General features: G+C 42.6%; 1 protein-coding gene and 1 long non-coding RNA gene across 2 annotated transcripts in view; one reads left to right on the top strand and one right to left on the bottom strand.

Moving 5' to 3' along the window:
• The window catches only part of AP3S2 (adaptor related protein complex 3 subunit sigma 2), a 78,450-nt gene extending 73,593 nt beyond the window's left edge, over positions 1–4,857 (bottom strand). Inside the window, exons 1-3 of the mRNA XM_075858145.1 lie at positions 4,707–4,857; positions 4,534–4,625; positions 899–1,010 (exon numbers count right to left, since the gene is read on the bottom strand). Of these exons, the coding sequence (XP_075714260.1) occupies positions 899–1,010; positions 4,534–4,625; positions 4,707–4,823 (321 nt within the window). The 5' untranslated portion in view covers positions 4,824–4,857. The remainder of the gene's footprint in view (positions 1–898; positions 1,011–4,533; positions 4,626–4,706) is intronic.
• Positions 4,803–26,058, top strand: LOC142749745 (uncharacterized). The gene is made up of 4 exons (XR_012882448.1): positions 4,803–5,008; positions 5,181–5,337; positions 25,441–25,664; positions 25,984–26,058. It is a non-coding gene; the product is annotated as an uncharacterized LOC142749745 (long non-coding RNA).
• The last annotated feature ends 528 nt before the right edge of the window (positions 26,059–26,586 follow it).

The following is a 26,586-nucleotide window of genomic DNA, read 5'->3' as shown; positions in this document are numbered from 1 at the left end:
TAAATGGCCGCCACAGAAGGGCCTGATCACATCTGCGTTGGATCGCAGATCCGGCCAAAAATTCAGTAAAATCATAGAAACCCAGATGGAAACGATTAAAGTCAATGGGTTCCGTCGGCCGCCTGATGAAGCAGAACAACGAAAATATCAACGCAGATGTGAACAGACCCTTATACTACATTTGTCGTACAGCGACCACAACTACCTCCAGTAATAATAGCTGATCATCAGGGACCTCTCATAGTGAGACATCCACGTTAAATGTAATTATATTCAGCTCTTCAGGTGTGGCAAATGCTCAAGGGAACAATTTCCAGTTGCCAAACTAAGTCACCCCTACATACTTTGCGTACGTAGGTTGAAACATTATATAGTTATAAATTCATCAGGATCACTCCATACAACTCTATGGCAGGTGTGAAAACACCCGAATGAGAGCCCATTAACTACTGCCTCAAAGACTCAACTTGCATGCGATAGGCAGATCGCTCTCTAAAGATGACAGCATTGATACCTTAACCCGTTCCCAGCATGGTCTGTTATGTACACGCTTTTAGGACAAATTAAAATGCAATTTTTTAGTTGGTGCGAGCTGGATAGAGTGGCACTGCAGTTGATGTGGAGTCAAGGTCAGTCCAATGACCCACAGTGACTTTGGACTATAAATCAATGGCACTCATGATACAAAGAAAAAGAAAAGTACAATTAATAGGGTGAGAGCGCCATCTACTGTGCAATGACACACCAACATTGTTTCTTTACCACTAACTGAATCGATCGGTGCTCTGCAAAATTCTTGTACAATATTTATTTGTAAAGACTTTTCTACAATATGACATACTGCACATTTAGAGTTGTTTATACCAATGTACCAACCTGTAAATAATAACATATTTACCTGGATGAGGTCAAGAATTCCCAGTTCACTCTCCGAGGAATCCACACAAAACACAAAGTAAAGGGTGGCATAATGGCGATAGATCAGTTTGTAGTCAGATCCACCAATTAAACTACAAAACGAAAGAATATAAGAAAAGAAATGTGAATCAAATATTTGTAAAATATACCTCTACTTTATGAGCTCCACTGGTTCATTCTTGGGTGTTATGTTTTTTTCAATATAATATACGGTGTGTGTGTGTGTGTGTGTGTGTATATATATATATATATATATATATATATATATATATTAGTGTCACCATATTACAACTGGATATATTAAGCATATTATAAGATTAGCCCAATCACATGAAATGTAAATGTTAAATTACTACGGTCATCTTTAACGGGAGTTTATTTTTGTTTTCCTATACTGGTTTTACACTTTGCTAGATATTGGACGTCTGAGATGTTCATATCTATAGAATGGTAGAATATTATCCTATTGTCGTCGCCATATTTCATTTTATTCTCCCCGCCTTCCAAAAGCCAAAACTTTTTTATTTTTCCGTCCACATAGCCGTATAACGGCTTTTTATAGTTTTTAAATGGCACAATTTAATGTACTGAGAGACTTATACAAACTATTTTGTGGAGTGAAAAAAAAAAAGAAACAGTAATTCCTCCATTTTTTGGGGGGTTTCATTTTACTGCGTTCCACCTGTGGAGAAAATAACATGTTACCTTTTATTCTTAGGGTCAAAACAAGTATGGTGATACCGAATTGATATAGGTTTTTCAATGTTTTACCAAACAAAGATTTGTTTAAGAGTGGTTATATTCTGAAACCCAAAACTTTTACTTTGTCGTGGTAAAGCTGCGTGATGCGGCTTGTTTTTTGTGGGGAGTGCTGCAGCTTTGATTATTACCATTATAGGGCACATGCGAATATCTGATCACTTTTTATTCCATTTTATGTGGGAGATAAAGTGACCAATTCTGGTGTTTGTTTTTTTTACTACGTTCATCCTGCGGATAATGTTACATTGTAAAAATACATTGGACTTTACGGACGTGGAGATACCAATTATGATTCGCCTTTCACATTACTTTTGGGGAAAATGGGAGGTTTATTTAACATTATTTTTTTCCCTATATTACTAACTTTATTTAACAAATTTTTACTTTCACTAGGGGACTTGAACACGCGATCTTAAGATCGGAAGTATATTGTACTTTTAGCATCCTCCTATAATAGGAGGACCGAGATAGCAGACCTGGGGGCCTTCATTAGGCCACTAGGATACCATGATAACCATCGGCAATCCATGATCACGATGCAAAGGGGGTGATAGAGGGGGCCCCCTCTGTATACCCGCTCCATACTCCCTCCACTATTGACTATGACATACATTTACTTTAAATGTCGGTAAACAAGCCTCTCAATCCAAATTCCCTTTTTGAACACAAACTCACTAGGGCTGATTTCCTTTAAGGGTATGTGCACACACACTAATTACGTCCGTAATTGACGGACGTATTTCGGCCGCAAGTCCCGGACCGAACACAGTGCAGGGAGCCGGGCTCCTAGCATCATACTTATGTACGATGCTAGGAGTCCCTGCCTCGCTGCAGGACAACTGTCCCGTACTGAAAACATGATTACAGTACAGGACAGTTGTCCTGCAGCGAGGCAGGGACTCCTAGCGTCGTACATAACTATGATGCTAGGAGCCCGGCTCCATGCACTGTGTTCGGTCCGGTACTTGCGGTCGAAATACGTCCGTCAATTACGGACGTAATTAGTGGGTGTGCACATACCCTAATGATCTAAACAAAAACCTTTGGGCAGTGCATGAAAGAGTTAAAATAGCCAATTCTTACAATACACTACATGCACAAAAGTCTTTGGACGCACATCCTAATCATTGAATTCAGGTGTTTCATTCAGTCCCATTGCCACAGGTGTATAAAATCCATCACCTCGCCATTACAAACATTAGTGAAAGAATGGGTCGTTCTAAAGAGCGCACTGAATTCCAGCGTGATACCGTAATAGGATGTCACCATTGTAACAAGTCAGTTTGTGAGATTTCTTCCCTTCTATATTTTCCACGACCAACTGCGAGTGATATTATTACAAAGTGGAAGCGTTTAGGAACCACAAAAACTCAGCCACGTAGTGGCAGACCATGAAAAGTTAACCCCTTAGTGATCAGTCTATTTTAGGCCCTAATGACCAAGCTGTTTTCGTTTTTCTATAGTCAAATTCAAAGAGCTGTAACTTTTTTTTTTTTCCGTTGACATAGCTTTATGAGGACTTGTTTTTTGCAGGATTAGTTGTACTTTTTAATGGCACAATTTTGGGGTACATACATTTTTTGATTAACTTTTATTAACTTTTTTTGGGAGGGGAATAGAAAAGGTACCTGAAATTCCACCATTGTTCTATGTGTTTTAAATTGACGCCGTTCACAGTGCGGCATAAATAACACATTACCTTTATTCTATGGGTCGGTACAATTACGACGATACCACAAATGTATGTTTTTTATGTCTTATGACTTTTTTTGCACAATAAAGGCGTATTGGTGGTCACTAAGGGGTTAAAGAGAGGGGTCGCCGAGTGCTGAGGCACAGAAGTCACCAAGGCTCTGCTGACTCAAACATCCAAACAAAATCTGTGCCCAGGAGCTTCATGGCATGGGTTTCCATGGCCGAGCAGCTGCATGCAAGCCTCTCATCACCAAGCAGAATGGTAAGCGTCGGATGGAGTAGTGTAAAGAACGCCGCCACTGGACTCTGGAGCAGGGGAAACGTGTTCTGTGGTGTGATGAATCCCTCTTCTCTATCTGGCGGTCTGATGGATGAGTCCGGGTTTTGCGGATAGAACGTTACCTGCCTGACTGCATTGTGCCAACTGTAAAGTTTGGTGGAGGGATAATGCTATGGGGCTGTTTTTCAGGAGTTGACCTTGACCCTTTAGTTCCAGTGAAGAGAAATCTTAAAGCTTTGTGGGAACAGTTTGGGGAAGGCCCTTTTCTGTTCCAGAATGACTGTGCCCCAGCGCACAAAGCAACGTCCATAGAGTCATGGTTGGGTTAGTTTGGTGTTGAAGCGTCGGTGTAACCACACCATGTTTGAGCCATATAGTCAAGAACTAGAGATGAACTAACCGATTCAGCACAAAGTGAATTCAGTCTGAATTTCCCAAAGTTTCATAATCGCCGAAATCCAAAACTTTTGGGGTTTGTGTGGCACAAATGAGCAAAATGGCAACTGCCGGCGAGCCTACACTTTCAATACTGAGAGGGAGGGGGGGCTAAAGTGAAAACTAGGGACTGTCCATCCATTAAAGTAATGCTGTCTGATTCTGACAACAAGCTCATGTCTCTGGTGACAGCCTGACTGTCTCCTAATGTATGCTTGTCAGGGGAGATAAGGATGAGCAGTGACAGGTGCCTGGCAGCCACTTCTCTCCTTTCCTGCATAGAAATAACTTGCACGGCCAGACAAGTCACTGTGGTCAGGACATATAGCTTTCAGATGACCACTATTTGTTCATGGCCAGGTTATATCCTGCCACCTTCGTGTATAGTGTGTGATATGGTAACAACATGGCTGTTTACAAGCTCTGTTCCTCCACACTTTTACCTTCCTCCCTCCAGGAAGTTGCAGACATTGTCATCCCTCTTGGACACCAGGTGGAAGGTCTCCCTCACTATCTGCTGCTGCATCTCTTCAGGCTACAAGAGATCAGAGAAGACATTAACCTTCTGAGGAGACGAGGAGCGGAGTACAGCGCAGGAAACATGGGGGTCACTCACAAAGTGCTGGTAGAAGCGCATGAAGCGCGGCTTCCCATGATTATTGAACACTAGAATGGCTTTTATCATCCTGACACAGCGTCTCTGACACCAAATCCCCGCTCCCAGCGTCAACATCCGGTCCCGGGGTCACAGTGAATGCAGTCCCCCAGCGCAGCTACTTCCGGTAACATGTAGGTCCCTGACTTGGGTTCATGGGACGAGGTACTCCTGAGTCACGTTCTCAGTGGACACCGCGGGCAATATAGAGCGGCACCTTCATGACTAATACTTGGACGAGGAAACTAAGCAATTGACGTGATGTGTGTGTCTAATCATTCATGCCTATGGACGTTTCTTCCTTTAGCCTTGACATGAATTCTCAATGGCTTGTCTTTATTGCTACATAACATTCATAGGGGGCCCCCCCACTCCTAACAAAACCTTCCTATGTGCTCACAATAACAAAACTTTAACATATACTTCCCTTTACAGGTCGTCCTCACATGATCGTAGCAGCCCACCCCTGGCTGCTGTCCGCGTCACTATGGACCACATACCACAAGGTTGCCAGAAGCAACGGTCACATGAGGTGACATGGAAGACAAGTCATTGATGACGATAAAGAGCATTGAAGTTGGGGGACCTCCAGGTGAAGAGACATAAGTCACACTATGCATTTGCTGGTCCAATGGCTGTCGGTGCCGGGTAGCCTAAGAAGAGGTGTAGACGTTTGCAAAAATGGCGCGGTGGAAATAGGTCGTTAGGGAAGGGGGTTAAAAGGCTAATGTTAAGTATTTGTCAGGCCGGATGGCGACACTACATTCTCATGATGGTGGGTTGATTTGGTTGGTCACGGTGAGTGCTAGAAGTGGGGGAGCGCAAGCCGTATCCCCAGGTAAGGTTCTGGCCTGTGGGGGTCCACCAATGACAGGCATGCTTAGTAGATTCAGCGGTATGGATGCCGAGGGCAGGCGTGCCCCAGCTTTTTAAATGTGGAGTTACGATTGGTCGAGCTCCTTTCTCCTATGTTCATAACAGGTAATGGTTATAAAGATGGCTACCAGCCATGTGTCTTGCCAAGAAATTACTGTGTGATGTGTGTTTAAAGAGACTCTGTCACTACTTTATTAATTCCCTATCTCCTAACTAATCTAATAGGCGCTTTTCTGCTGATAACTACAGTGTGATTTATTTTTATTTTTTTTAAAAACACGTTTATTTTATAAGTTATGAGCATTTTTCTAAATAATGTGGCTCTAATAGCCAAATAGGATGGGAGTCTTTCTTTTTCACTCTGGGCGGTGTAATATTTTCTGTAGGACGCTGTCCAATCATCATACAGCTTCTCCCCCTTTCCTGTCCATCAACACAGGTGATCATATAGTACACAGCTTCTATTCCCGACTGTGTATTCAACTGGTGATCTCTCCGGTTGTGTCGCAGCTAGAACTGCGATTCTGGTGCCATATAAAAAAAATTAGATTCTCCTCTTTCATATGCCACCAGAACCGTTGAACAGCCCAAGATATGGACAATGAAGTCAGGAGCTCTGTCTTTGAGCGGAATCTGAGGCCAGAGCATCGGCAATGCTTTGGCCGGGGATTCCGCTGCAGGAGGTGCCCTGCCCTAATGTCACTGCCCTTATATGGACAGTGATGTCAGGGACTCCGTTCATGAGCGGATTCCCCGACCAGGGCATCGGCAACGCTTTGGCCGAGGATTCCGGTGCTGCCATAGTATTCAATTGTATCTGTGTCCTGAGGACGCAGATACATTTGAATGTAGTGGTTGCCGAGACAAGTCCCGGAATAGTAACTTTCCACATGGATATAGCAAGTATTAATTATTTCAGTCTTAAATGGACACTAATTGTGAGTTAACAATAAAAATCATAGACCACTTAGAACCAATTCCCCACTCAGTGTGACCCCCAATAACATGTAAGCAGTCATAAGGCATAATATATGGTAGCTCACCCTGATTACTAGCGGTATAACCGTATAATACCTCGACTGGAATTTTGCTTTATATACTTTGTGTGTCCGTATGAGGTATTCACCACTCATCAAGATCGTAGGTTGACTTGTTGCACTATTCTTTTATTTGTGCACTACACAGAACTAATATGTTCACGCTTGCACAATTATGTTTACATTTTACGGCACTTATTTATGCACTATATGACATGGATTGAGCACAGCATAGGACTATTATTTTAACACTGGATGGCATGATAATCTGGTGTGAGCACTGTAAGGCAAATATATGGCAGTATTATGTTTATAAAATAGGAATGGTTTGGAATATGTGACTAATGTATCCAAGGAGCATTTCTAGAATAGAGTCAAAAGTAAAAATAAGCATACTATGTGCTCTAAGTATGACCCTCTAGGGCCGGGTTCACACATAGCGTAAGCACTGCAGATTTTCTGCAACTTATCTCATTGCGGAACATCCACAGCGTATTACAGTAGCTGAAAAGTGGTTGAGATTTAAACAAATCTCATCCATATGCTGCGTAAAAAACCAGCTGAAAAAACGTTCATAAATTGACCTGCGAGTTGTTTTTTTTTTAATCCGCAGCATGTCCATTTATGATAAGGAATCGCTGCTTTTCTGTTGCGGTTTTACCCAATTGGATTCAATGGGGAGGTAAAACCTGCATCAAATTTTTGCAGAGGAAAAGCTGCGTTTCCACCGCAAAAAATGCAACTCAAAAAAAAAAAAAATTATGCTGACTCATAACTTTCTGATCCAGTCTGGCCGCCAGGGATGACATTTCATCCCATGTGACTGCTGCAGCTGTAATCCCAGGAGGTCGGGCTGCAGGACGTCAGAGAAACTTGTTGCCATGACTACTGGTAAGTATGAACCTTTATTTATTTGTTTTTTTAAAAAGTGCTGTTCCGCAGCGCACATGCCACCTGAAAAACTGCACCACAATTTGCTGCGGTTTTTCAGCTGGAATTCTGTGCAGCGACCAGGGCGTATACGCTCCGTACTTTTACACAGCATATCTGCCCTGTGTGAACATACCCAAGTGGAAATCAAACTGGAACGTGGTTCATCTGCTACCAACCAGCGCAGACGTTACTATTTTTTTTTCTACTATGCAAAAACCTACAAAAAGGCCATATCTAGCGCATATTGCAATTTTAAAATAAGCATTATGCTCTAAAAATGCCAATAAATCCAAATGAGCATTTTCCCTAATCACATCTAACAGCTGGAAGCAGAGTTTGCTAAACAGCTAGAAAATGCTCCGTCTGAATCCAGCATAAATAAGAAGAGTACCTAAGGAATATATGGCACAGCTGCTGAATCGTCAGACTCCTTGCCAAGGGAAGCTGTAAATACAGCCTTGAAAGTATTCATGCGTAAACGGAGACGTGCTGCCGACATGATAGAAATGTTCGGGGACGAGGGATTGGAGTCACGAGTGCTGAGCGTCAAAATTGGCCGGTGTAAAAGTACCTTTATAGCCTGAAAGAGTTCATATCACAGATCCTAAAGTGCAGCCAACAGTGAAAAAAGAGGATGTCACTCAGAATCATGGGACGACTACTTATTGGAAATGTGATCTATCAATTGTACCCAGTTATTGCAATCATTTGTAAGGTAAATGCTTGTCTTTCTATACAGTATGTGGATGTCGCCATCTAGTGGACATTGTTGAAACTGAACAAAAAGGATTTCTGAACATGTTAGGCTCCCCTCATATGGCATCCAGATTATCCTTTTTGATATTTGGATGGTATACATCAGTATACTTTTTTTTACTGTATTGAAAACCAACCATTGCAAGGTGATCACAAAATGAAATGTGTATCTTGCGGTATGTTTTTTCTTACAATCAAAGTCAACTGCAGGCGAATTCAACTCCATTGGCATACTGTTGCTAACATCTGGGGCATATATTTGGTGGCACACTTCAAATCTGCATGCCAAGCATATCTACCACGATGCTAATATTTATGGTATATTGATTGGATATGTTATAAATTTCTAATTGTGGAGAATCTTACCACTAGGATTCTCACACATAGCAGTGCCCCTTACCCGGCTATTTCTGTATCACCCAAGGACTTTAAGTGCTGGTTTTGGATGTTGTTCAGGTGGTTGTAACCAATAATTTATTTTTGCCACCCCGAATTCCAATAGCCATATACTGTATATAGGTATTTATTTTTATTGTCTCAATAGCTGAATTGGGTCTTTTTTTTTTTTTTTGTTTACTTTTTTAGTTGCCATTTTGATATTATATATGTCAGCATTTGATTTATATTAATTTTTATTATGGGGGGGGGGGTTTCCATATTATTATTTTTTTCCCGCCATTCACTGATCACCTAGTGTGCTCACAGTAATACCAGAGAATGGGTAGCATCCAAGCGGTTAGTGTGCGTAATGCAAGTCCCAGCCGAGCCTCTGTCTGATTGTCTCCCAATGAGCAGGCAAGCAATACATGTAAAGGACAGCACTCATGTCTAGATGCAAGCAATCTAAGAAATGTTGTTTTTTTTAACCCCATCCCGTCATCCGCTGTGTATATATACGGCGCTGTCTGGGTGGGGTTCCCACAAACCGCAGTACCATTATGTCGCAGTGATACTGCGCACTCAGGAGGTGAGCCCGCACCATCACCGCCGGGTGCCAGCTGTATGCTGTAACGGCTAGGACCAGTGCTAGCCTTCGATCCGGCCGGTTAACCCATCAGATGCTGCGTTCAATAGGGATCGCAGCATCTGAGGGGTTTTTAGCCACCGACACCCCAGCAACGTGATCGCTGGGTGCTGGTGGCTGCAGAGGCAACCGGAGGCCTAATACTAGCCTCCCGGTCTGCCAGCTATGGAAGCCTCCTATGCCCTGCTCGGAGGCAGGGCCTAAAAGGCTTCCAGTAGCAACAGCAAAAGTGTGTTCCGGCTCAGCTTCGCGTCATCAGCAGTGCATGTCCGCTGTATGTTACAGCGGATACCCTGCTGTAACGTCAGGAACCAGAGCTAGCTCCGATCCCTGCCATTAACCCTTTAGATGCAGCGATCGCTGAATCTTAGTGGTTTGCAGCAAATCGGCAGACCTGCCATGTGATGGCAGGGCTGCCGACTGCTACTATGGCAACAGGAGGCCTAACAATGGCCTCCTGGTCAGCAATTATGGAAGCGGAGTAGGCCCCGCCCAGAGGCGGAGACAAATCTACTTGCTGTCAGTGAACGACTAACGGTTCTAATACATTGCACTACATAGTTGGCACAACGTATTAGAACAGCAATCAAACAGTTGGACCTTCAACTCCCCTAGTGGGAACAAAAAAAGTTTCAAGTAAAAAAATTAAATACAATCGCCCTTTTTCACTTATCCAATCATTTATTATTGAAAAAGATAATTAAACCATACATATTTAGTATCGCCGCGTCCGTAACGGCCTGAACTATAAAGATATTTGTTTTATATCCCGCACAGTGAACACTGTAAAAAAAAACAACCTAAAAAACATTGCCAGAATTGCTGTTTTTTGGTTACTTTGTCTTCCAAATATTGAAATAAAGAGTGATCAAAAAGTCGCACGTATCCAAAAATGGTACCTATAAAAACTATAACTCGTCTCGCTAAAAACAAGCCCTCATACAGCTCCGTCGACTAGAAAATGTTGTTATGGCTCTTACAACAAGGCGACAGAAAAAAATACATTCTTTTTACAAAAGTAGTTTTATTGTGCAAACAGTTGCAATGTAAAAAAGGGCTATAAATTAGATATCGTCGGAATCGTACTAACCCGCAGAATGAAGGTAACATGTAATTTATAATGCGTGGTGAATGCTATATATATATATATATATATATATAACTATGCCAGAATTGCTGTTTTTGTCACCTTTCCTCCCAAAAAAAAAAAGTGATCAAAAAGTGGCATGTACCCAAAAATGGTACCAATAATAACTACAGCTCGTCCTGCAAAAAAACATTTCTCATACCACTACGTCTATGAAAAAATAAAATCAGTTAAGGGTCCAATAAGTCAGGAAAGAAAGATATGCATTTGCGCAGGCCCGAGGGGAACATTTATTTTGTTTCAAGAGGCGATTTATCAAGGCCCTAAAATTAGGAAACCAGGAGGGGGAGGCAGGGGCGTAGCTAGGGGGGGGGCAAGCGGGGCACGTGCCCCGGGCGCAGTTCAGAGGGGGGCGCCAGCGCCACCTCCTCCTGCATTATAATTGTACCTGTGTCGCAAGGACACAGGTACAATTAGAAGCAATGAATGACTGGGCACGTTACGTGCCCGGCCATTCAGCGCCTCTCCACGAATGAAGCGACTGGTACCTTTTGTACCAGTGACGCTTCCGTCGATGAAAGGCACTGACTGGCAGGGAAAGTCATCCTGCCCAGCCAATCAGCGCCTTTCATAGACGCTACGTTCAACCCCCTGGAGACCTGCGCAGAAGAGAGCAGGTCTCCATGGCTGCCGGACGGCGTGGGAGCGGGAATAAGGTGAGTTTGAAATTATTATTTTTTTTTTTCAATTGTAATAGAAGTGTGGCTGTATCTGCGGGGGGGACTATATCTACTCGTGGGGGGCTTTATCTACGGGGGGTGTCTATCTACAGGGGGACTATATCTACAGGGCTGGGCTATATACAGGAGGACTATATCTACAGGGCTGGGCTATATACAGGGGGACTATATCTGCTGGGCTATATACAGGGGGACTATATCTACAGGGGGGCTATATACAGGGGGACTATATCTGCTGGGCTATATACAGGGGGACTATATCTACAGGGGGGCTATATACAGGGGGACTATATCTACAGGGCTGGGCTATCTACAGGGGGACTATATCTACAGGGGGGCTATATACAGGGGGACTATATCTACAGGGGGCTATATACAGGGGGACTATATCTACAGGGCTGGGCTATATACAGGGCGACTATATCTACAGTGGGGGCTATATACTGGAGTGGGCTGTCTATAGAGCACCATATACAGGGGTGGGCTATATAGTATATAGCCCCCTGTAGATATAGCCCACCCCTGTATATGGTGCTCCATAGATAGCCCACCCCAGTATATAGCCCCCCCCTGTATATAGCCCAGCCCTGTAGATATAGCCCCCTGTAGATATATTCCCCCTGTATATAGCCCCCTATGTATAGCCCACCCCTGTATATAGCCCCCCTATGTATAGCCCCCTCTGTTTATAGCCCCCCTCTGTAGATATAGCCCCCCTGTGTATAGCCCACCCTTGTAGATATAGCCCAGCCCTGTGTATAGCCCAGCCCTGTGTATAGCCCAGCCCTGTAGATATGGTCCCCCTGTAGATATGGTCCCCCTGTAGATATAGCCCACCCCTGTATATAGTCCCCCTGTAGATATAGCCCACCCCTGTATATAGTATCCCACAAATAGCTCCCCCTATAGTGCTCCACAGAAAGCCCACCCCTGTATATAGCCCCCTTGTACATATAGTCCACCCCTGTATATAGTGCTCCACAGATATCCCACCCTTGTATATAGTATATACAGGGGTGGGCTATCTGTGGAGCACTATATACAGGGGTGGACTATCTAGTGGAGCACTATATACAGGGGTGGACTATATGTACAAGGGGGGCTATATACAGGGGTGGGCTATCTGTGAAACACTATATACAGGGGTGGACTATATGTGGAGCACTATATACAGGGGTGGGCTATATCTACAGGGGGGCTACATACATGGTTGGGCTATCTGTAGAGCTCTATATACAGGGGTGGGCTATCTGTAGAGCGCTATAGGGGGAGTTATTTGTGGGACACTATATACAGGGGTGGTCTATATGGGGGCACTATCTACAGGGGGCTCTATGGCAGGCACTATCCACAGGGGGCATGGTGTGTGTGGGGGACACAGTGTATGTCACTATTATATTTAGGGGTATAGTGTGTGGTATAATGAGAACTTTATCTTTATTTATAGGTGCAGAAATGTTGGAAAAGTGAGAAGCTGAAGACATGTGAGCGGCAAACTGCAGAAATGGGCTGTCCCCGGGAGAAGTCATCATAGAGGTCTGGACCGGATGCAGAAAAAGAACTAGAATCTGAGACGTCACCGGTGAGTCACTTAATGTAAATGTTTATTCTGCCTCTAATCAGCACTGTAGTCACTGTATGATCTGCAGCGAGATCATGGGTGGTATGATTATGATAGGATTTATTTTTTGTGAAACGGCATCTCCCAGCATATCCTCACCATTGTTCTGGCTATGCTGGGAGCTGTAGTTTTACGCCGTACACACCTATACGGCAGGGGTTGCACTAAGTTGAGCTGTATTTGTGCTGGGGTTGTATATATGTAGTGAGCTTGCTTCTGGGGCTGTATATATGTACTGAGCTTTGTTCTGGTGTTGTGTATAGAACCATATTGCTTGTAAAATGTACAAATAATTTTATGCTCCCGTTACATAAAGAGAAATGACACGTCGATTGGTAGAGAAAACAAACACGGCGAGGGGGAAGGAGATGTCGGGAAAGTGGTTGGGGGGGGGGGGGGCGCGCCAAACTGAATCTTTGCCCCGGGTGCTGGAGAACCTAGCTACGCCTCTGGGGGAGGGCCCAAACATATCTGCTGTAAGCGAGGGTGCCCGTATTATACCAGGACAACACTTTCCTAGCAATATTACCCAAACTGTAAAGGTGCGGCGTTTGGACCAAAAAGGGGGTTAAGAAACTGCACCATTTATCAGTGCTACATCGGCCTGCGCAGAAATGATTGCTTCACAGCATAACACACATCTATGAATTATTTTATTGTTTTTTTTACCCCATTATACCACCTGACTATACCCCTAATGTACTCTGCCCACTAAAATTGGCTATCTAAGCCCGATTATAATATATATACAGGCACAAGCAAGTGGTCTGAGAATTGAGAGATGTCTGTGGGTGTCAGTGGGCGCTCTATCTACGGGGGGTCGTCTATATGTGGGGATGTGGGCCTCTATACAGGGGGGGTCGGGTCTATATGTGGGCCAATATATACATGGATCTCTATGGGGATCTGGGCCACTATATAAAGGGGGGTCTATATGGGGATGTGGGCCACTATATACAGGGGGGTCTATATGTGGGGCACTATATACAGGGGGGGTCTATATGTGGGGATGTGGGACACTCTACAGGGGGGTCCATATATGGGGATGTGGGGCACTATATACAGGGGGAGCTATATGTGGGGCACTATATACAGGGGGAGCTATATGTGGGACACTATATACAGGGGGAGCTATATGTGAGGTACTATCTACAGACACAGTGTATGATCTATTATAATGAGGGACACAGTGTATGGCGCTATTATATTTAGAGGTTTTGAGAACTTTATCATTATTTATAGGTGCAGAAATGTTTTAAAAGTGAGAAGCTGAAGACATCTGAGCGGAAAACTGCAGAAATTGGTCATGGCCGGGAGAAATCCATCATAGAGGTCTGGACCGGAGGGAGAAGAAAATAACTAGAATCTGAGACGTCACCGGTGAGTCACTTAATGTAAATGTTTATTCTGCCTCTAATCCGTAATGTAGACACTGTGTGATCTGCAGCGAGATGATGGGTGGTATGATATTTTTTTTGTGAAACCGCATCTCCCAGCATATCCTGACTATTGTTAGGGCCATGCTGGGAGCTGTAGTTTTACTCCATACAAACCTATACGGCAGGGGTTGCACTAAATTGAGCTGTATTTGTTCTGGTGCTGCATATATGTACTGGGCTTTGTTCTGGTGCTGTATATATGTATGAGCTTGGTTCTAGTGCCGCATTTGAGCTTGGTGTTTTATATATGTACTGAGGTTTGTTCTAGTGCTGTATATATATGTACTGAGCTGGGTTCTGGTGTTGTATTTATGTATGAGCTTGGATCTAGTGCTGTGTGTATATATATGTATGAACTTTGTTCTGGTGCCGTATATACATCAGAGCTTGGTTCTAGTACTGTATTTATGTACGGAGCTTGGTTGTGGTAATATATATATATATATATATATATATATATATATACCGTGTTCCAAATTACTATGCAGATTGGATTTAAGTGTCATAAACCTTTAATTATTAGTTTTTCAATTAAACTCATAGATGGTATTGTGTTTTAGGGCTCTTTGGATCATTGTAATCAATCTCAGACACCTGTGATAATTAGTTTGCCAGGTGTGCCCAATCAAAGGAAAACTACTTAAGAAGGACGTTCCACATTATTAAGCAGGCCACAGGTTTCAAGCAATATGGGAAAGAAAGGATCTCTCCTGCCGAAAAGCGTGAAATAGTGCAATACCTTGGACAAGGTATGAAAACATTGGATATTTCAAGAAAACTTAGGCGTGATCATCGTACTGTGAAAAGATTTGTGGCTGATTCAGAGCACAGACGGGTTCGTTCAGATAAAGGCATAATGAGGAAGGTTTCTGCCAGACAAATTAATAGGATTAGGAGAGCAGCTTCTAAAATGCCATTGCAAAGCAGCAAACAGGTATTTGAAGCCGCTGGTGCCTCTGGAGTCCCGCGAACCTCAAGGTGTAGGATCCTCCAGAGGTTTGCAAGTGTGCATAAAGCTATTATTCGGCCACCCCTAAACAATGCTCACAAGCAGAAACTGTTGCAGTGGGCTCAGAAATACATGAAGACTAATTTTCAAACCGTGTGGTTTACTGATGAGTGCCGTGCAACCCTGGATGGTCCAGATGGATGGAGTAGGGGATGGTTGGTGAATGGCCACCATGTTCCAACAAGGCTGCGACGTCAGCAAGGAGGTGGCGAAGTCATGTTTTGGGCTGGAATCATGGGGAGAGAGCTGGTAGGCCCCTTTAGGGTCCCTGACGGTGTGAAAATGACCTTTGCAAAGTACGTAGAGTTTATGACTGACCACTTTCTTCCGTGGTACAAAAAGAAGAACCGTGCCTTCCGTAGCAAAATTATCTTCATGCATGACAATGCACCATCTCATGCTGCAAAGAATACCTCTGTGTCATTGGCTGCTATGGGCATAAAAGGAGAGAAGCTCATGGTGTGGCCCCCATGTTGCCCTGACCTCAACCCTATTGAGAACCTTTGGAGCATCCTCAAGCAAAATATTTATGAGGGTGGGAGGCAGTTCACATCAAAACAGAAGCTCTGGGAGGCTATTCTGACATCCTGCAAAGATATTCAAGCAGAAACTGTCCAAATACTCACAAATTCAATGGATGCAAGAATTGTGAAGGTGATATCAAAGAAGGGGTCCTATGTTAACATGTAACTTGGCCTGCTAAGTTTTTTTTTGATTGAAAGAGCTTTTGATTTCTGTAAATATGACCTCCTGATGCTGCAAATTCAACAAATTACCATTTTAGTTATCTTTACAACCTTTAAAATGTTTTGATCTCTGTTGTACATAATAATTTGAAACAGTGCATTTTGAGTTTTTACTTCTAAAAAAAATCTGTTATCATTAGGAGGTTTATTCAATAAAATTCGCATTATACTCCGAAAGGTTGATGGCTTGAAGATTATACTGACTGTCATTTGCATCGACTATTTAGGAAAATCAGCGAAAAATATAACATTTGCATAATAATTTGGAATGCGGTGTATGTATGAGCTTGGTTGTGGTACTGTATATATGTATGAGCTTGGTACTGGAACTGCAATTATATAAGATATATCTATAATAACAATATTGGGCAGATGGAATTGTTCTCAATTCATTGTATATTTAATGGGAACCTGTCTGGTAGTTTTAACCCCTTGAACCGCCATCATGCGGTAATACGTGACCTGACAATATTTCCCCTGTATGTTTTTTCTCAGATGCAGCAAAATCTTTAAAATCCACTTTTAACCTCTTCACGCGCTGCTCCGCAATAGTACGTCCTGCAGAGGGGTTAGTTCCCGCATCCAGACGTACTATTGCGGAGTAGTTCCCGGCGCACACTGTCCTAAAGGACAGTGTCCGGGAACTGGGAGGTCAGCTGACACTCCAGCCTTGCCGGTCAGCGGACCATCGCCGCTGATTTCGGCAATTAACCCCATAAATGCGGCGACGGATTGCCGTCCCGCATTTAAGGGGTTTGAAGCACATCGGCAGCCCCCACGAAGTGATTGTGGGGGCTACCGATGCTTGTCACGGCAATCGGAGGTCAGACAATGACCTCCGGGTTGCCATGTACGGAAGCCTCGGAGGAGCAGCTTCCGGCTGGTCCTCCGAGGCTTCCTGTCAGTGTGACCGTTACGTCACAATGACAGTTAGAATATATTACACTACGTGTGTAGTGTAATGTATTCCAGCAGCGATCAGAGCTGCAAGTCTAAGTGTTCCCTAGTGGGACAAGTGAAAAAAGTTAAAAAAAGATAAAAATGTTTTAAAAAAAGTGTAAAAATAAGTTATAAGTTATATAAACAAACACTGCATTTTTTTCCTATAATAAGTCTTTCATTATAGGAAAAAATGAACACGTTAAAAAAAGTACACATATTTGGTATCACCCCAACTATAAAACTATAATGTTATTTTACGATGAACACCCCAAAAAAAATCAATAAAAAACTACACCAGAATCGCAATTTTTTTGGTCACCACCCCAAAAAGTTGCATGTACCCGAAAATAATACCGATATAAACTACAACCCGTCCCGCAAAAAACAAGCTCTTACACAGCTTTTTTGACTGAAAAAAAAAGTTACGGCTCTCAGAATATGGTGACACAGAAAATAAATTATTTTATAAAAAAGTGATTTTATTGCGCAAACACTGCAAAACATAAAAAAACCCTATATACATATGGTATCGCCGTAATCGTACCGACCTGCAGAATAAAATATAATGGTCATTTATAGTGCACGGTGAACGCCGCAAAAAATAAACTAAAAAACATTGTCAGAATTGATCAAAAAAATCACATGTATCCCAAAATGGTACCAATGAAATGTACAGATTGTCTCGCAACAAATAAGTCCTCATGCAGCTCCGGTGGTGAAAAAATAAAGAAGTTCTGGCTCCCAGGAATATGGCGATGCAAAATGTGCAGTGTTTTCTAAAAGCGGATAAGATCCGACACCATTTATCAGTGCGACACCGGCCACATATCTATGAATTATTATTTATTTAACGCATTATTATACCCTCTTATTATGCCCTGATGTACTCCGCACAGATTACATATGTCCCCACATTATAAACTGAAATACCAGCAAAACCCCAAACAGAAAAACTACCAAGCAAAATCTGCGCTCCAAAAGCAAAATGGCGTCCCTCCCTTCTGAGCCCTGCAGCGTGCCCAAACAGCAGTTTGTGCCCACATATATGGCATCGCCATACCCGGGAGAACCCGCTTAACGCTTTATGAGGTATTTGTCTTCAGGGGCACAAACTGGGCACGACATACGCACTAAAATGGCATATCAGTGGAAAATGGCAATATTCACACCATCCGCTGTGCATTAACCCCTTTGAGCACTATGACTTAATAGCACGTCATGGTGCGGGGGTGATGTATGGAGCGGGCTCACGTGCTGAGCCCGCTCCATACGCTGCGGGTGTCGGCTGTGTATTACAGCTGACACCCGGGACTAACGGACAGGAACAGCGATCGCGCTGTTACAGGAGTCTGTAAAAATAACAATATACTGCAATACATTAATATTGCAGAATATTGTACCCGCGGATCCAATGATCGCTGGTACAAGTCTCCTAAGGGGACTAATAAAATGTGTAGAAGAATTAATCCTTTTCCCATTTTTCTTCAAAAGTAATGTAAAACAGAAACAGAATTGATATCGCCACGTCCGTAAAAGGCCGAACTATTACAATATACCATTATTTAACTCGCACGGTGAACATCGTAAAAAACTTAAATAATTTAAACCGCCAAAATCGCTGTAGTTTTCGTTTTTACCGCACGGCGAAAGCTGTAAAAACGAAAACCCCAAAAAATGGAATCAGATTTTTTTCCTATATTCCCCTATTATTTTTCAGTTTCACAGTACTTTTTATGGCACTTTAAATGGTGACAATAGAAACTACAGCTCCTCCCGCAAGAAATAAGCTCTCACATCACTCTGCTAACGGAAAAAAAAAAAAGTTATGGCTCTTGGAAGGCGGGTAGTGAAAAACTAAAATAAGAAAGCAAAAAATGGATCAGTCCTGAAAGGGTTAATTCATTTCTAATGAAAAAAATGTCTGACCACATGTGGGGTATTTCTGTACCCGGGAGAAATAGCTTTACAAAAATTGGTTGTTTATTTCTCCTTTATCCCTTGTGAAAATGAGAAAATTAAAAATTTTAGTGGAAAAAAATAGTGATATTAATTCTCTCCGCCTAATTCTAATAATTTCTGCAAAAGACCCGTGGAGTCTAAATGCTCACTATACCCCTAGAAAAATTCCTTGAGGGGTGTTTCCAAAATGGGGTAACTTGGGGGGCTTCCACTGTTTTGGTCCCTCCAGGGCGTTTCAAAGGCGGCATGGCACCGAAAAACAATCCAGCAAAATCCGTGCTCCAAAACCCAAATGGCACTACTTCTGAGCGCTGCCATGGGTCCAATCAGCAGTTTATTACCACATATGGGGTATTGCCGTAATCAGGAGAAAATGCTTTACAAATGTTGTGGTTCTTTTTTCCTTTATTCCTTGTAAAAATTAAAAATTTCTGTTTTTTCAGAAAAAAAGTAGATTTTCATTTTTACAGACTAATTCCAATATATTTAGCGAAAAACCTGTGTGGTCAAAATGCAAAATATACCCCTAGACAAATTCCTTGATAGGTGTAGTTTCTAAAATGGGGTCACTTTTGGAGCGTTTCCCCTGTTTTTGTCCCTCCAGGGTGTTGCAAGCGCGACATGGAACCGAAAACCAATCCAGCTAAATCCGTGCTCCAAAATCCAAATGGCGCTCCTTCCCTTCTGAGCCTTGCTGTGGGTCCAATCAGCAGTTTATTACCACATATGGGATATTGCCGTAATCGGGAGACATTGCTTTACATATGTTGGGGTACATTTTCTTTATTATCTCTTGTAAATAATAAAAATTTCTATGTTTTTTCAGAAAAAAGTAGATTTTCATTTTTACAGACTAATTCTGATAAATTTTGCGAAAAACCTTTGCGGTCAAAATGCTAACTATACACCTAGATAAATTCCTTGAGGGGTGTAGTTTCCAAAATGGGGTCACTTTTGGGGTGTTTTCACTGTTTTGGCACCACAATACCTCTTCAAACCTGACAAGGTGCCTAAAATATATTAAAAAAAAAAAAAGGAGGCCCAAAATCCACTGGGTGCTCCTTTGCTTCTGAGGCCAGTGCTTCAGTCCATTATCACACTAAGGCCACATGTGGGATATTTCTAAAAATTGCAGAATCTGGGCAATAAAATATTGAGTTGCATTTCTCTGGTAAAACCTTCTGTGTTACAAAAAAAAATGTATTAGAAATTAATTTCGGAAAAAAAAATGTAATTTGTACATTTCACCTCTACTTTGCTTTAATTCCTGTGAAACGCCTAAAGGGTTAAAACACTTTGTGAATGCTGATTCGAATACCTTGAGCTGTGCAGTTTTCAAAATGGGGTGACTTCTGGGGATTTTCTAATATATAAGGCCCTCAAAGCCACCTCAGAACTGAACTGGTCCCTGAAAAAATAGCCTTTTGAAATTTTCTTTAAAATATGAGAAATTGCTGCTAAAGTTCTAAGCCTTGTAACGTCCTAGAAAAATAAAAGGACGTTCAAAAAACGATGCAAACATAAAGTAGACATATGGGAAATGTTAACTAGTAACTATTTTGTGTGGTATTACTATCTGCTTTTCAAGCAGGTACGTTTAAATTTAGAAAAATGCAAATTTTTGCTAAATTGTGGTGTTTTTCAGGAATAAATACCAAAATTATCGACAAAATTTTTTCACTAACATAGTACAACATGTCACGAGAAAACAATCTCAGAATCACTTGGATAGGTAAAAGCATCCCAACGTTATTACCACATAAATTAACACGTCAGATTTGAAAAAATTGGGTCCTGAAGGGGTTAAACCGACGCACACTATATGCTAATTACTCATTAAAGAGGCTCTGTCATCAGATTATAAATGCCCTGTCTCCTACATAATCTGATCGGCGCTGTAATGTAGATAACAGCAGTGGTTTTTATTTTGAAAAACGATCATTTTTTAGCAAGTTATGAGCTAGTTTAGATTTATGCTAATGACTCTCAATGGACAACTGGGCGTTTTTTAACTTTTTACCAACTGGGTGTTGTACAGAGGAGTGTATGAGGCTGACCTATCCGTGACTAATCAGTGTCCAGCACTTCTCATTTGCATAAATATAAAATTGCTCATAACTTAGCCAAAAATGATCGTTTTTCAAAAAAAAAAAAAAAGTTACTGTTATCTACATTGCAGCGCCGATCCCATGCAATAGGAGATAGAGATTTGATAATCTGGTGACAGAGCCTCTTTAAAGGGTCATGGGGTGGTGCCACTATCCTGAAGAGTGACACAGTCCTGTCTCCAAACCCAACTTTCCATGTTTGATTGACATCCCCTGGCTGATACAACTTTCTCGGATGCGCCATTGCCTTGTGGCACTATAGACAAAGGGGGGCTGCGTGGCACTATATACAAGGGGAGCTGTGTGGCACTATATACAAGGGGCCGTGTGGCACTACTAAGGGGGGGGGCTATGTGGCACTATTTACAAGGTGGAGGGCTGTGGCTCTATCTACAGGGGTCTGTATGTGGCACTATCTACTAAGGGGGTGGGGGGCTGTGCAGCACTATATACAAGGGAGGGGGCTGTGTGGCACTATCTACTAAGTGGGGTTGTGTGGCATATACAATGGGAGCTGTATATCGCTATATACCAGGGGGCTTTATGGCGATATCTACAGGGGGGGCTGTATGGCACTATCTACAATGGGAAGGTGGGCGTCACTATCTACAAGCGGGGTGTGACACTGTTTATAGGCGGGGCTGTATAGCACTGTCTACAGGGGGGCTGTATGTCACATTCTACAGGGGGCACGATCTATGAGGGGGGCTGCTTGTGGCACCTGGGGGGTGCCCCAGTCAAGAGTTTTTGTCTGCCTGCTATGGGGCCCAGTGTTTCCTAGTTACGCCCCTGGGCTGCATTTTGAACCAGGGACGGACTGGACCGGGGGGAGGGGGCATGCCTTATTTTACTTACCTGATGCGACGCATGATGGTGCCCATCTGTAAGAACACTCCTCCTCTCTGACGCAGCACGCGCCGCCAGAGAGGAGCAGGTCTGCAGAAGGAGCGGTCAAGTGCGCTCTCAAGAAGAGGAGTAACGAGATGCAATAGGTGAGCGGTGGCCTGTATTAAAAACTGAGCACCACTTACAGCGCTCACGCTGCTGCCTTCACTAATTTAAAAGGTGTCGGTCGGCCGTAGCTGGGGGACCGGGACCCGGGAGTATACTGCAAGGGAGGTCTGGGCATTTTACGGACAGCCAAGGGCTCTATGAGGGTGGAATAATCCACCCCATAGAGCCCTCACGTTACTACAATGGAAGGATAGGGGGATGCAGGGGAGGGGCGGTCTGAGCGTCTGACTTACTGCAGAGGGCTCTATAGGGGGGAGTATTCTGCCCCCCCCCCCTTTAGAGCAGTCAGTCGGATGCTCAGACCCCCCCCCTAACCTTTCATTATAGTAACTAGTGAGGGCTCTATGGGGGGGGATTATTCCCCTCTATAGAGCCCTCTGCTGTCAGTAAAACGCCCAGACCCCCCTTGCAGTATACTCCCGGCCCCCCAGCGTCGGCCGACCCCTTTTAAATTAGTAGGGGCAGGATCGAGCTGTTACCGATCACATATAAGTTCATAACTTAGATGTGATAGATAATAGGTGACCTAATGGATTCAGGTCTCAGCACTAGATACAGCTGCTCTGTATACAGGATACAAAGCAGCTGTATCTCAAAAAGAAAAAATAATTTTCAATAAAAAGTAATTAAAACTTGCACTAATCACATTGATGGATATATATATATATATATATGTAATGTTTTTAACCCCTTAGTGACCACCAGTACGCCTTTTCACGTTCGTCACTAAGGGGCCTTAGGCTAGGCCGTCGCCTTTTCACGTTGGCCCAGTCTAAGTCTTGCACGGGTCTCCCGTGCAGGCTGCAGCCGGGGCTCTGCTGTCTAATGATAGCTGGGCTCCTGCTCCAACACCCGCGATCGAAGTTTACTTCGATCGCGGCCGTTTAACCCGTTAAATGCCGCCGTCAATAGTGACCGCGGCATTTAACTTGTTTACAGAGGGAGTGCACTCCCTCTGTCACCCATCGGCGGCCCGCAAATGCAATCGCAGGCCTCCGATGGGGTGTCATGGCAGCCGGGGGCTTGATAAAAGCCCCCAGGTCTGCCCTGGACATATGCCTATTAGGGCGCGCCGGAGGTACGTCCTAATAGATTGCCTGTCAGATTTACACTGACGGTCAATAATGCTCTGGTATACGAAGTATACCAAAGCATTATAGCAGCGATCTGAAGATCGCACAGTAAAGTCCCCTAGTGGGACTAATAAAATAAGTAATAAATGTGAAAGTTTATTAATAAAAATGACAGTAAAAAAATAATTTTTTTTCCATAAAAAGTGGTTTTATTTAGTAAAAGTGTAAAATAAAAGTACACATATATGGTATCGCCGTGACCGTAATGACTCCATTAATAAAGTTAATATGTAATTTAAACTGCAAGGTGAACACCGTAAAATAAAAACGCAAAAAACAATGGCGAAATTGCAATTTTTTTCCATTGCCCCCCAAAAAAAGTCAAAATAAAAATGAATCAATAAGTCCCATGCACCCCAAAACAGTACCAATCAAAACTTCGTCTTGTCCCGCAGAAAACAAGCCCAAAAAATTGCTACATTGATGGAAAAATAAAAAGTTACGGCTCTTGGAATGCGACGATGCAAAAACAAATAATTTTAGTTCAAAAGTGTTTTTATTGTGCAAAAGTCGTAAAACATAAAAAAACCTCTACATATGTGGTATCGCCGTAATCGTACCGACCCATAGAATAAAGGTAACATGTTATTTACGCCGCACAGTGAACGGCGACAATTTAAAAATGCATAGAACAATGGTGGAATTTCAGGGGTTTTTTTTATAATCCCCCCCCCCCAAAAAAGTTAATAAAAGTTAATAAAAAAATTATATGTACCCTAAAATGGTGCTATTAAAAAGTACAACTAATCCCGCAAAAAACAAGTCCTCATACAGCTATGTAGACGAAAAAATAAAAAAGTTATAGCTCTTTGAATGCGACTATAGAAAAACGAATAAAATAGCTTGGTCGTTAGGGCCTAAAATGGGCTGGTCACTAAGGGGTTAAAGGTGTACATAGCCTTTAAACTGTAACTAAACTTTTATCATATCATACTGACATGTCAGAAGTTTTCATTGGTGGGGGACCGAGTACTGAGACCCCCACCGATCGCTAAAACAAAGCAGCAGAAGTGCTCACGTCAGCGCTCAGCTGCTTCGTGTTTGTTCGGCTATTTCCAGAAATAAATGTATCGGTGTACGGACTCAATAGAAAGTCTATGAGCCCGTACACAGATACATTTATTTCCGGAAAAAGCTGAACAGACATGAATCAGCTGAGCGTTCACACGAGTGCTTCAGCTGCTTCATTCTAGCGATTGGTGGGGGTCTCCATGCTCGGACCCCCACCAATCCAAACTTCTGACATATCACTATGACATGTCAGAAGTTTGTCGAACGTTTAGCTACACTTTAACCATTTTATTGAAAAAAAGCTTAAAGTGGATTGTGTGGAAGAGTTATTTCAATAAAACATTTTTTTTTATGTCTGTTTTTTAATACTTCCTTACCGCCTTAGTAATGGCAGTTGTCTGATTGAGAGCGTCCATTACTAAGAAGGGGCTTAGTGTTAGCCAGTAAAAAGGCTAGCACTAACCCCCTATTATTACCCCACTACCCACCACCACCAGGAGTACCGGGAAGAGCTGGGTACGATCCAGTACCCGACCATCTGAAGTGAAGTGTACTGGGGTGGCCGCAGGCTGGTATTATCAGGCTAGGAAGGGCTAAAAACCGTGTCCCTTCCCACCATGGTGATGCTAGGCTGCTGCTGCTGTATTGTATCTGGCTGGTTATGAAAAATGTAATCTCACGTAATTTGTTTTCAATTTATTTTAAAAAAATGATGTGGGGTTTTTGCTATTTTTCATAACTAGCCAGATACAATAAAGCAGCTTCAGCCTAGCATCACCAGGGTGGGAATGGCCACGTTTTTTGGCCCTTCCCAGCCTGATAATACCAGCCTGCGGCCTAACCGTCGTTTCAGATGGTCAGGTACTGAATCGTACTCGACTCTTCCCGATATCCCTGGCGGCAGTGGGAACCGGGGCAATAATAGGGGTTAGTGATAGCCTTGTTACTGGCTAATGTTAAGCCCCAGCCTTAGTAATTGAACGCTGTCAATCAGACAGCAGCCCTAAGGCCATAATAAAGTATTAAATAAAACAGATATAAGAATTTTTTATTTTTTTTTATTGAAATCAAAACTCCCCCATGCAACCCTCTTTCACAATTTTTTTTTTTTTTTTTAATTAGATCATTGAAGTAGTCCAATGAATCTACGACGTAGTCCAAACGGTCCAGAGGAACCTACCAAAAAAAAGTTATCAAGGTTAAAAAAAAAACTTACATTTGCCACAATAGTAACTCCTGCTCCGTCGTTTGCTCTTGTAGGCCACAGCCTGGTTTAGACCGGAGGTCTACAAGAGATCGGGAGCAACGCTGATGACATCAACAGCCCGGCACGATGACGTCACTGCATCATGCCGTCCACGCCGAGCCACTGAACTCCGTTAAAAATCATAAGTCAATTAGGTCATAAAAAGGGGGCATAGAAGATCTGTTAAACCATTTTCAGTGTTAATGCTGCGTTGCTGATCTGATACTAAAGTAACACAGTAAGTAGAATTCTTTAAATCTTATCTATACATTAAACAGCACTTTACAAATAAACAACAAATGCTTTCCTAGTTAAAAAAATGTATATGTTTGTTGTGTAAATCCAGTAATGAGAAGAGTCTGATAGATTGGGGGGGGGGGGGGGTGGCGTCTTTTTATAGTTCGCCTCAGACAGCAGAGATGCTAGGTTCACCCCTGGTCACTGCCTATAATGGGCTGATACGTCACTACCTTGCAGGGCGCTGTGGCCAGATAGAAGAGGGTAAGTATACTTTTACTCTAGTAACAGGGACACGTGTTTTTTTTTTTAATTACAAGTGTGATTTAGAAGAAGAAACCATTGACGAATATGAGGAATCACCAGATCAGTCTGAAGAGGAGGATCAATCAACAGTATGTTATTCTCTACTTAGAGTGTAAAATCATCAGGTTAAAATGAATCTACAAAATATTTTATACTTTATATATTTTGCTTATTACAGAATGAGTCATCACAAGAACAGAACAGTAGCGTTCCAGATCACGTGAATGAACCAAACAATCCTGTAAGTTACCTAATTTTGTAAACTTTGAATTTCCTTGTAAACTACCTTTTTCATCTACCTTTTTTAAAAATGTTTAGGCTTTTCAAGCGTTGCTGCAGAGACTTCGAGATCGTATAGACGAGGAAAACCGTCTTGATCCATGGTGTTTTCAAAATGACCCACAATGGGGTGTGGATGAGGAATGTCCAATGCCATCAGTAGATGTTGAAGGCAGACTACAAAACACAAATTGGTGTCATTGCAGCCAATGTAAAATAATGCCAACGCTCGAGGAAAGCATTTGTTGCAAATCATTTGAATGTATAACCAGATTTATGCAGGATTTGGATTGCATTTGTAATGTTGCAGATTTTACTACCAATGTCTTATCTCGCGA

The sequence above is a fragment of the Rhinoderma darwinii genome, chromosome 3 (genome assembly GCF_050947455.1).
Source record: "Rhinoderma darwinii isolate aRhiDar2 chromosome 3, aRhiDar2.hap1, whole genome shotgun sequence".
Classification (NCBI taxonomy): Eukaryota; Metazoa; Chordata; class Amphibia; order Anura; family Rhinodermatidae; genus Rhinoderma; species Rhinoderma darwinii.
The sequence above is the reverse complement of the archived record's forward strand: the minus strand, read 5'-3'. Positions and strand labels throughout refer to the sequence as shown.